The sequence below is a fragment of the Tauraco erythrolophus genome, chromosome 29 (genome assembly GCF_009769465.1).
Source record: "Tauraco erythrolophus isolate bTauEry1 chromosome 29, bTauEry1.pri, whole genome shotgun sequence".
NCBI classification, from domain to species: domain Eukaryota; kingdom Metazoa; phylum Chordata; class Aves; order Musophagiformes; family Musophagidae; genus Tauraco; species Tauraco erythrolophus.
Genome location: NC_141493.1, coordinates 1,340,636 through 1,353,125, shown reverse-complemented (window position 1 = coordinate 1,353,125; position 12,490 = coordinate 1,340,636). Strand labels below are relative to the sequence as shown.

At 41.4% G+C, this 12,490-nt stretch overlaps 1 protein-coding gene across 1 annotated transcript in view; it reads left to right on the top strand.

Moving 5' to 3' along the window:
- The first annotated feature begins 5,300 nt into the window (after positions 1 to 5,300).
- UNC5D (unc-5 netrin receptor D) overlaps positions 5,301 to 12,490 on the top strand; it is a 66,797-nt gene continuing 59,607 nt past the window's right edge. Inside the window, exons 1-2 of the mRNA XM_009989083.2 lie at positions 5,301 to 5,556; positions 11,864 to 12,007. Of these exons, the coding sequence (XP_009987385.2) occupies positions 5,301 to 5,556; positions 11,864 to 12,007 (400 nt within the window). The remainder of the gene's footprint in view (positions 5,557 to 11,863; positions 12,008 to 12,490) is intronic.

Genomic DNA, 12,490 nt, shown 5'->3' with positions numbered 1-12,490 from the left:
ATTGAGGATAAAGTCTTGGCAGTTCCTTTGGTAACAGAAATGACTTTGAAGCCCAAGTTACTGGAAGAGTTTTGAAAATTTTACCGTATAGCTCACGGGCAAGTCCCTCAACAGCATCCCCTGCTGGTAACCAGAGATGACTCTTGAGTACACCATTCCCACGTTGATTGTGATCCTCTTAAATATTGAGGAGCAGGAGGAAAAAGGTTTTTTTAGCTTGTGCCATATCTCTTCAAGAAATTCTCACTGGGTGTCATAGTTTTGCATCATTCGCGTGCGCTCACCAAATAGATATAGAACAACATTTGTCTTTTTCCCCAGAATACTATATGTAACTACATGCAGCACAGGACATAATTGAAGATTAGAATATCAAAGATTATTTTTTTCCAATCCCTAATCAACAAAATTAAATATTTGGTTCTTTGCCTTTACTAGTCTTATGAAGTTTTCTTGAATTTGCTGAAAAGTATATTTTGGAGAAGAGGAGCTTGCATGGGAGCTTTCCATCTGTGTGCAATTCTGTGTTAGGTTACACAGATCAAATGATTTCTATTTGAAAGCAGCATGTAACATATGCAGCAAATGTAGAGTCAGCATAATAGTGGTCGTAGTACACATATAATATATAGAAATCTGTGCATGGCCACAGGGTCTAGAGGTGCATGCAGATGTATTCATTAATAAAAGCAGATCTGGCATTGTGCTATACAGTAGCCAGAAGGAACCAGGAATTCAGTTAAAAACATTTAAAAAAATTTAAAGCATTTCTCTAAGTTTACAAATGATATCTTAGGAAATACACTGAAGTAGAAAAAGCTGGAAACACTGTGGAAACACTGACTGAGATTGTGCAGTCTGAACCACAACATCAGTTCGTGTCACTTGTCCACAGATCTGTATCATATATTGATAGGATCATGTATTGGTACAGATTTGGCAGGCAAATGAAAACGGCTGTACAGGAGATGCTCTGTGGCAGTCACACCAATTAAGCAGTTCTGTATCATTTACCAGGAGTGCTGAATAAGTAGTAATCGGATTCCCCTTCCATGGATAGAGCTTAAAGAAAAATTCTGCAGTGAAACTCATCAGCATGCAGGTTTTATTACTGACCGTTCTCCCTGTTCCTGTAATGTCAATCTTTGCTAAATACCATGTCCCTATAGGCTTTAGTAAATCCAGGTACTAGAGGAAATAACAAAGGCATTAAAGGATTTCACAGGGGCAACAAAATCTCGTATTTCCAATATCTGAGTGACTTCCAGAAAACCCACATTGCTGCGTATGGGACAGGGTCATCTGATTAAAAAAACACAGACAATTCTCACTAAGTTTCTTTTCTGCCTGAATAACGACTCAAATTTCACTATGAAACCCACTCCACGTATTGGGTTATGTATGCTGTAATATGAATTTTTTTCGTCTTCTGACTTTCCTGTAGAAATGAGAGTGTGTAGAAGACAGTTGGCATGATTTAGTTTTGTAGAAAATCATGACTGCAAGTGGTTCAAAGATCAGCAGGAATCAGCAGCATTGGATACATAGAATGGGAAGAAAGTGAATGTCTAGAACTTTGGTCATCACTAACTGCCTTTCAGCCTGTCCAAAAGGAGTGGTTGGGATGTTTACATCTGGGAAAAGGCTTTTTTTTTCTGAATTGACTGCAGGAGAGTAAGGCTTGGAGTGCAGAAAATATGTAAAAGCCTAATAAAGGAATGAAATGCTGATGCCAAGATTTATCAATTCAGGGGACTTGGAAAAAGGAAGCAAAAGGGCAGGAACTTGTGAGCAAGATGAGGAAGTTAGAGGGAATGCCTTGATATCAGAATGGCTCAACAAACCCCCAGGCAGAAAGGGGAAGCAGGGATCCTCTGATCCTAGGAGTGTTTAGTTAGAGAGGGAATAAACGAAGGTGGGAAAATAGTCATGTCTGTGACCTTTTTTCTTGCACCACCAAAATTCAAAAGGGATTACATTTAAATACTTATGACAAGTCTTTGTACCTGTGCTTCCAGCCGTAGGACAACGCTGTTCACTTTTTGCAGGGGTGGGGAGAAGGAGAGGGAGAGAAAGGAAGCAGGGAATACTTCCGTTTATACTGGGGCTTATAATCTGAAAGTGGTGATAATAATGGACTCTTCCATGATGGGGTAGCATAGAGGATGTAGTTGACTTCTGATCTGAGGATGATGGTTACAAAGGGATTGTTCATATTTATTCCTGGCAAGTTACTTGGCTTGTTTGGGACACTTCAAACTCTTTTTTTTTTTTTTTTTTTTAATATAGAAAGTAATACTACTTACTTATTTTAAATAATTCTTAATTTGAAAAAAAAAAAAAACAACAAACACAACAAGTTTACAACTCATGTTTTTTCGTTGCTGTAACATCTTTCTTTAACATCGAAATTATATCCTAATCAGTTTTGGAATACTGAAGGATTCATGGCTGCTGCTTGCTATCAAGATTTTCTGATGTGATCTGACAACTAACAGCAGTGTATTTATTTCATAGAAGAATTTAGTGTTTGTTCCTAACTTTTCTTTTCCTTTTCCTTTCTTTTTTGTTTCTATTATTGTCATAAAAAGATTTAAAGTCCCCATTGGACTATGTGCAGAACATAAAACACAAAGCACTTCCCGAAAGGTAATTTTCCAGGAATGAGAAATACAAGAATTGTGCTTGATAGTTTGGTCTTCTGTCATTCACTGTTGCATTAAAACAGCGTTTTTTTCTGTAACTATGAATGGCCTGAATCTTGAAAACTGACAGTTATAAATGAAAAACTTTAATAATTTAAAATCAAAACCCTTACAAAGTTCCAGTAGGCTTTCAGATGAATTTGAATACAACTTAGGGTATAAAAAAGATGATGCACAAAAGAAAGATGCATTGAGTTAAAAAATCGAAGTCAGTCAGGCTCGTGTATCATAAATCACACTAAATATTTATGATGCAAAACTTGTAGATATCGCAGCACGTTAAATGGGTGTCATTGCAGTCCCTGTCTGATTAGGTAGCCATATGGAGAAAGTAATATCTCCATCAGCAAAAAGCAAGGAATGCAAATCCTTTGTGAATTTTCTTGGAGGCACTGAGTTGCTTTCCAGCCTAACCCGCAGAGGGCAGGGTAATGAGCTGCTTTGCTTCCCTCTTGTACTCAGTGGAGTCAATTCTTGCCAGATGCTGAATTAGAAAATGTCGAACAACAGTGAATTCAAGCAATTACATTTGTACAGCATGCAAAAATGTGGCAATATCTATCTGTGAGTCTGTTGGGGACAGGATATAGAAAGTCATTCCTCCTTTTGTGTACCGTGATCCTTGTTAGTTTGATTTTTCAAGGGCACTGAATGTAGTGGCAGTTATATTGAAGTGGAAAAGATGCTTCTGTATGTTAAATGTTTGCTTTAGGTGTGGGCTACTTCCCCAGCCCAGACCCACGCTGCTGGTGATAGCATCAAATATTCTGTGCTTCGTGCAGTTTATCTGCTGGTGAGGTGAGCTGGACAAAAGCATGGCAATCCCAGAAGAGGTGGAGAATCTGTTGTTCTCAGGTGCTCATCAATAACACTTAACCAGGATGTAAAGCTGTATCATTAGATCCAGGTGCCACTTGCAAGGAGAAATGTGCCCTTGATTTCAGTGGGGTTGGGATTTCATCCTTTCTGTCTCGTCCTAAATAGCAAATTTAGTGGAATAACAATGCATCATTCTAAGTTCTCTTGCTGAATGATCCTTATAAAATTGTCTGCTCTTCTGCCTCAACACAAGCGTGTTGCTGCCTTGTGAAGCACTCAGAGCATTGATGGGAGCATGGGATTTCCAAGCCTCTCCAAAATCTTATAATGACTTTTTTGTTATTTCCTATAAAGCATGGATTTAATAAAGCCTGCAGGGACACAGTATTACTGAAGATTGACAAGATGGAAATTGGCATAAGTGTTCAGTAGTAAAACGCTAAAAATTATGATAGTATTTTATAAAGTACATTGTGAATGTGGTTTGAAACACTGAACTCATTTGAAAAATCATAATGATCTCACAGCACATACGTAGTATATATTTGGACACACGGTTATACTGAGTGCTAAGTGAGAGACACCTATTTTTAATAGAAATACTGACAAAATATGTTCTCATTATTCTGTAATCTATTAGACCTGTGGAGGTTTTTAGACTTTGTATTATCATAACTTCCCTTTCATCATTGTTTTTGGTTAAATCAGAGGTATATAGCCCTCAGCTATTCCTCTTTCTCTGATACTGTGTTCCCTTCATCTGCATAGAGGCTGTGTCCTCCTCCGTTACCGTTTGGCTATGCTGAATGTATTCCGTACTTTCTAATCTCCCTTCATAAATTGATCCCTTCTGACTTACTGTTGTTGCCATTCTCTTGAACTTTCTCAAAAAACTGACACACTGCTGAAATAAATTGCAGCATTGCTAAAAATCAATGGGAATTTCCCAATTTTGACAGCAGCAACTAGCAACTAGGATTTGTCTCAAATTAGAAGAGCTGTAGTGAAGGACAAGCTTGTATTCCAGTGCTTCTATGCTCGTGTCTAAGCACAGAAATTCAGAGAATAAGGCATGTAGGCTTATATATTGCTGAATGAATGCCCTTGGATCCTGCTGTCTGTGATTCAGGCTGAGAAAGCTCACTATCTTGCAGTTTCTGGCCCTGCAGAAGCCACTTTTCCACTTTTATATCACCTTGAAGGGGCTACTGTGAATGGGAACAGTGTAGAAGCATATTGAAAATTTCCTCTAAGTAGGTATGAAATCATAGTTTGCTTATACCACTGCTGGAGTGCTACACTAATGCTGCTCATATCAATATATTTCTCTGTGGTTAACACCCTGATCCCTGTTAAATCTGCAGCAACTGTCTAAAGGAAATTAAATTCAGTGGAAGGAAGGAAGATTTGGTAGGTAAGGCACTGGACTGTCACTCAAGAGAATAAGGTTTAGTTTCTACTTCTTCCACAGACTTTCTGCGTGACCTTAGGTGACTCATTTAATCTTTCTGTGCCTCAGTTCCTCGTCTCTAACATTGGCCATAGTGATGATGCAGTTTTCTGATGATGCTGATGCTTCTTTTCTGTCCATTTTCTTGACAGCTGTTGCACTTAAATTATTTGTTGTTTTTGTGCGTGTATGTGTGTGTCAAATTCCTTGCAAAGCACAATCCTGACAGCTATTGAGTTCTACAGGTGTTTCTCTAGTAAAATTAGTTTTTAATAAAATCCAAACCAGTCCTTCATTAAATGACATGATGCAAAGGGTGCAGCAGCATGAAAAACATCTATTTTTCCTTTCCTTCCCTTTCAGGAAATGACAACAGTGAAGCCCTTCCAGAGTCTATCCCATCTGCTCCTGGAACACTGCCTCATTTCATGGAGGAACCAGATGATGCCTACATTATAAAAAGCAACCCCATTGTCTTACGCTGTAAGGCTATGCCAGCTATGCAGATTTTCTTCAAGTGCAATGGTGAATGGGTCCATCAAAACGAGCACGTGTCTGAGGAGAGCATGGATGAGGCTACAGGTAAGGCTGACGTGTCCTTCAGGAGATGTACCTGAATGCAGAGCCTGTCAGTGGTACCCAACATAGAGCAAGGAGCAGATCCCATGCGGAGATACACACGCAGGAGGGTCGTGGGACGGAGCAGGTAGTTGCAGGGTTGCACTGGGCTGAAGGAGCCGTAATTCCACGGGCACACGACGATGTGTGCTCTGCCCTGGGCACAGCCAGGGAGCCCAGGGAGGGTGCAGGGTGCCAGCCCCCTCACTGCTGGGCTCCCGTGACACGGGGGTCGGGTCAGTGCAGCCAGCTCGTGTCTGCTGTGATGCATCCCGTGGCCGCAGCTTTGCCAAACTGGGAGACGCCGTTTCACGGGATGCAAAAGGGGAAGCGGCGGATGGAAGAGGGGAAAAAAAGGACAGAGCTGAAAGGCAGAGGTGGGGAATACAGGTCCTGGTAGAAGAGACGTAGTATGAATGGGGAAAACAAAGGGAATTAAAATGACTGCAGATGTAGGAGGTGTGACACGGAGACAACATCCAAGTGGATACGAACCAACTTTTCCAAGTGGAGACACAGGGCCTGACCAAACCCTAACCACGGACAGTGAGATTTCTGAAAGAAAAGAACAGTTCTGGAGGGAACAGTAGTTCTCTGTATTCCAATGACCTAACTTGTAGTGGGAGCTAGAAACAGGGAAACGAATGCTTTTATGAAATTCCTGTCAGGATGAACCCTGAAAAAAATGCTGATATGGTGGTTGAAATTTTGCCTTCAGCCCCAAGCAGTGATAGGTACTGGGTAGGTAACACAGCCAGGTAGGAGAAATCCATTGTGTAAAAGTGTGTTTCTAAAAGACGAGGATGAGAAGGGAAAAAGTTGAAAATGATCAACAGATTTTATCCTGCTCCCAGCACACCCTGTATCTTTTCTCATTTAGAAGCATCTTGATAAGTATTGCAAACCAATTTAATGCTGCACTGTCTTGTAATTTCACAATTCTGTTTTGTTATTGCTTTTCTCCTCTTCTTAAATTCCAAGATTGCTAGGCAACTCCGTGTCTTGGAAATAGCAGTGTATGCATAACATCCTCTCTATCGATACAAGAAATTCCCTTTTAGAGGAAAAAGTGCCATTTAAAAAGAAGTTACATCTCCTGAAGTGGTGTTTGGCATTCTTTTTAAGTGACACATTCTGAAGAAATTTCATTCTAAAGGCTTTTTGTAAATGCTAATCTGGATGAATTTTAATTTTTACAGTTACCTTTTCGAAAATAATTTAATAGGCATAACCTTTAGTTTTAAAGGCATTGCTGAATCAATATAGAAGAAATGTTGTCCCTAAATGTTTTTCTTCCATATGGTTAATGAAAATCTGTCTTGTGAATACTGCAATTATGTCTTCTAAGCCTTGGATTAATAACAGAATAAAAAAAAGAGGAAGTAACATTAGGTGTTTTTTTTTAAATAACACCAGTAACATTGAGGTTTGAGACGTGAGGCATAGACTTAGCAAATGGGATCTGGAATATAAATGTTGCAGGTTTGAATTTAGCCCAGGGATGGAGCTAACTCTAGAAGATTGTTGTCTAAACATAACAATCGTGGTCCAGACAGCTCAGTGTGTCTGTGTGTTTCAAAAACTACCATAATGGTCTTCAGGACACAAAAAAATGCAGTAAAGGCTATATGCAGTGTCATGTTGAAGGACAAGCTTGGATATTCTCTTGCCATGATGTATCCCTATCCATAAATTATTTTGGAACTCTTCCTTAGCCTTCAGTAAACACTAGACTGTTGGGTTTTTTTTAGAATTAACGTGCGTACTGGCAGTGCCCTCGTTTCTGGAGTCAAATCTGGGCCATAAACATGTCTGCTACCAGGCATGCAGGATGCTCTGCGTACTGCGTGGGCTCCATCTGCGAAAAACTGCACTAGAATTCATGCCAAGAATGGTGCCTCTGGTTAAAGGGTGGGATTCTGGTGTGCTCCCTGAGGGGAGATTATGCTACGTTAAAATGGGTCTGTCCTCCTCCATCCTTCCACTATTTGTTATGGGGTTAAAATTCTGAGAGGAATTGGTGAAAAATAGCAACAAGAAACCCAAACAAGAGGGAATTTCAGGCTGGATACAAGACATGTATCTAAGCATCTCTGTAAATTCCTGCCAGTAAGCTCTTAGCCAGGCATAGGCAAGAGGGGCTTGGCAGTGGCACACGGAGGCACGCTGTTCTGAGGGATGTTGCCTGCAGCTGTATTGTGTACGTAGAAAAGGACAGGAGGGACAGCTGTTGGTAGACAACGGGTGTATTTGGTCATTGTGATGAACATGGAATCCAATTTCACATCATTTTGTTTTCATAGGACAAAAATATAAATCTTGGAGTAAGGCAGGAGTCACTGTTAATTTGAAAAGGAGGAGCAGCAGGAGAGGAAGGATTGTTGTAGTTTTGCAAGCCTTACAGTTAGGGGTTGGGAGGCATGTGAGGGGTCCTGGTGGGCTGGAAGTTTGCACTGAAGTCGCTCCTGTTGTCGCTTCGCTGCTGCTTGTGCAGACAGTGGGTGCAGGGAAGCCAACACGTGCTGCCATCCCAATGGATGCAGGTTCCACCTCTGCGCTGCCACAGTCAATTGGTCGGTTACAGACCAAGTTATTCATCTTTTCCTGCCTTATTTCCTGAGTTGCAGAAAAGAGACAGCAATCCATAGTCTGCCTTTTCTGTTTATTCCATAAATGTGGCCGAACAGGAACTTTGCCCTCTCTATGTGCTCTGCCTCATAAAGTGAGAGCCCGAGCCAGTAGATGCTACTGTGATAAAAATATAATAATTACGGTTTGATTAATTTCCTTCTGCTTTATTTTTCTTGCCTGAACATGGCAGCATGCACGTCAGAATTAGTTTACAAATATTTCAGCTTTTGGTTTCACCAGAGAATCAGACCTGCTAAGAGTAACTAGAGTCTTCTTGTTTGATAAATAAAAGGATTACAGCAATAGCTGCTGTCAGTGTTTTTCTCATTTAAACAAATAAAGCTGACAAATGCCGAAGTTCTGTGCAGCTCTGTTATGTTTAGTACATGGAGAGCAATTATTCATCTGCTGCCAGCATTAGTCTATCTGCAGCTAAACCATCCAACAGTGCAGAAAGCTTATTAGCATATCAGTTCCATAGTCGTAATTTTATATTCTGTAGGGCTGTAGTGTATAACAAAAGACGACGGTTATAATTTGCACAATAATTTAAAGGGTTGGACTCGCAGTGCTTATTAGAGTTATGCAAGTCCCAGGTAAAATGTTACTCTTGTTTATTACGTGACTGTTTTTATTTGCATGGATTTTTTGTTTGGTGTCATTTCCTATGAACAATTTTTCTGCCATTTCTTGAGATGCAGAGAGTAGGCGAGTATATTTGTTGGTGAAATATAGTGATGATAAATGAAGAATATACACTTCTGTTCCCAATAGGTTTGCTTTCTGTCATTGTTTCTAAAACAAATGAAAATAGGTGTACTTTCTCCATAAAAAACCCATAACTTTCCCCAAAGACTAGATGTTCTCCAGAGGTCCCTTCTAACCTCAACAATTCTGTGATTCGGCTACTTTGGATGTGTTTATTTTGTCTATTGGCAAATTGGGAGACCTTTAAAAGGAGCTGAATTCCTACCTGTCCCGTTCTTAAAATGCTGATCCACCAGGTTCTCAAAATCATGTGCTGTTTGTTTGCCCCATTCAAACCACATTAAATGTGGCTTCAGAAAATACGGGCTGAGATTAATTAAATAATGTGTTAATGAAAGGAAGGAGCTGGGCTGGAGAATATTCTACCCTAATAGAGCTGAAGCTGTAAATACCTGTGTTCACTGACGACTGCTCGGAATTTTGCAGTTCCAGTGAGCCTAGAAATGGCTCCTGCCATCAACGTGTGATGATTTGGGGTTTTTTGTGTCAGTAAAGGTTCTGTCGTTGTTGGCATGGGCGCACTAGTGAGCTATATAATATGCAGGTCTCGTCCTCGTTTCTATTTGCTGCTTCCAAAAATTCCTGGAGTAGCTCAGAAACTGAGAGAGTTCAGAAGATGGTGTAGGAGAACCGGGCGGGTGGACGGCAGCACTGCCCGCGCGGCCACGGATAACGGCTGGTGACGGGGCTGCTCTCTGCCCTGGGAAGATACTTAGAAGTCCTGGTGGGAATAAGCTGGTCATGGGATGGGAGGACTGCTGGAGATCCTCAGGTACAGCAAGAGGCTGAACCTTCACAGCAACGTTCAGAGCAGCCCGGGGCTCACGGGCAGCGCAGACGTGCGGTCAGGTGCGATGTACGTGGCAGCAGAGGGTTGCACATCAGCTGTGGAATGATGGACACGCCACTCCTGACTGGAGATGGGGCATCTGAGAAGGGTCACTTTGTCAAGGACTTAATCTTTTTACGCCCTTGTTGAGGAAGTCTTTCAGTAGATGGGTTGCAACCTTGGCGAAGGCTGAAAATCAGCTGGGATTTGGAGGCTCCGGAGCTTCGATGCTTTGTAGCTTTGACCGAGATGGTTCAGGGACAGCACACGGCTCGACTGGCCGTATGTGAGTAAGGAAAGTGTCCGTCTGTCCGTGTCACAGCACGGGGGATGCAGAGCTGCAGCCAGTTACCACCTGTGTCAGGTCACAGGACTCAGATGCTCTCTAGTGGAACTCACTGTAGCTGCTCCTATCTTTAACCTATAAAAATCACCCTGCAAAGCGGCTGCATGACTGCGAATCCGTGGATTCGTTGCTGTCAGAGCAGCTTGGATGCTTAAATTGAGATGGTGCATTTCCATCGTGCGCTTTGCAGTCCGTGTGTCAGCGTGGAGAGGAGTTTGATGGAACTGCTGCGCTCCGGGTGCTGTGTCTGCTTCACGATGGCTTGTTTGCACCGTGGCAGGAAATAAAGGGATGTTTTGTCAACAGCTTTGCTGAAAACTGCATCAACATATTTAAAAAAAAAACAAAATGCACATAAACACTACGATTAAACCTCTGTTTGCGTATTACAAAATGAATAAATATTGGAGTGACTGAAATGATTATTGAGATGATTATCGGGACAACTTAGGAAGCTGCCGCAGGTTTGTCCATGACTTTAGGTATCACTGTGAAATAGGGCAAGCCAAACAGGAGAAATGGAAAGAAGGAAAAATCCCCTTTGCCTGTTGCTGGAAAAGTAGCAGAAATTGTGTATTACTTTATCGTTTTTAAAGCTTGTCTGACCTTCCCTGCCCCTCTTCACCGAGCATCCCCCGCGGGCCCCGTCTCTCCTGTTTACCAAAGGAAGGGGCTGACTTCCCAGTGCCTTTCAGCAGTGAAATACCAGCTGTTAATGATGCCTGAGATTAAGTGGAAGCCAATTTTTATGGAGTTCAGGTTTAGAAATTTTTTGCTGCTTTATAAACTTCACAGGCATGAAATATTTCAAGATTGAGTTTTCATTCATTTCCAGTGAAGGGGAAATAAGTATCTTGGGACTGCACAGGAGGAGAAAGAAGAATGTAGCAGGCATGGATGTTTTCTATTTTCAAATTAATGTTTTTCTGAGTAGCTCTTGCAAATGATTCCTAATGCCTTTTAACCCAGATTTGGATTATATTTCCTCTCCTCAAGGCTGTCATGCTAAGGGAGTTGCAGATATGGCATCTGGTTCACTTTGTAGCTGGTTCACTTGCTTCCCAGAAGGACAGGGTGGCAAAGAGGACCAGCTCCGTTTCTAAGCTGTGAAGTTTATTCCCCTCTCTTTGTCTTCTCCTCCGTCCAGACTGTCCTGGCTTGAGCTTAGCTTTCTCTCCTGCAGTAGAAGACATTCCTTTTTCTTTCCTGTGTTGGGAAATGGCTGCTGGCTGGAGCCGTGGTAGCTGTGGCTGGAAAAGGCTGGAATTCTGTGGGGCGTTTGATCAGTTCCCGTCACGCGTTAGTTCTGGCTGTTTGACTTGATTGGGGGCCTACCAGGGTACTTCAGAGAGATCTTCACAGGCATGAGATGTTAAATGGGAAGCATTTTATTTTATGTTATAACATTCCAGATAAACATTCCTGGTGAAAAAGGCATAAGAGAGAAGGTTTCTGAGGGAGGTGTTATGTTACCGCAAAGACCACAGTGGGTGGGTAGTTCTTGTAACTCAATGCATTATGACCTACTCAGCTTTTAGAATTTAATTAGCGGCAATATATTATTGTCAAAGTAATTAAAGTCTTGCCTTGATTAAAAATGGAATTGTTTAATTAAAAGAAAAGGTTTGGCTAACCTTAGCTTTATGCCCAAGTAAAACAGGCTGTATCAGCTCATTTTCTGTATCTCTCCCCTTCAGGATTGAAAGTTCGCGAGGTGTTCATCAACGTGACGAGACAGCAGGTGGAAGATTTTCATGGGCCAGAAGATTACTGGTGCCAGTGTGTTGCGTGGAGCCATCTGGGGACCTCCAAGAGTAGGAAGGCATCTGTGCGCATAGCTTGTGAGTAGCGTAAATGTTCTGCTCTTCTGGGAGTTGTAAGGTATGGAAGCATACTGTTCTTTTAGGGTTAAATATAAATGGATAAGGTAAGGTACTGCTGTCTTTGCAAGCTCTGTCTATGAGATACTGTAGGAATATCACGGACAGCGTGCCATGGCTTTTCAGAGCTCTTTTATTTTAATGTGGATTGATTGATTGGCATTTACACTCGGCGAGTCTGTTTCTCACCGAGATTGTGGATTGCATGTGCACAGTGTCACAACAGTGCAATGGTAAGAAAAAAGGTTAATGCAAATTGAAAATCCCCCAAAGAGTGCCCTTTTGCTCCACGTTGATCGCAGGGGTCTAAAAAATATGAAAAACCATTTAACAATGCCTGTCTTCTACACTTTGTATTAAAAAAAAATTTGCAAGAATACATTAGAAGCTTTTTTAGCATGGTATTTTAGATCTGGTTTTCAATATTGAAGGATATCATTGGTT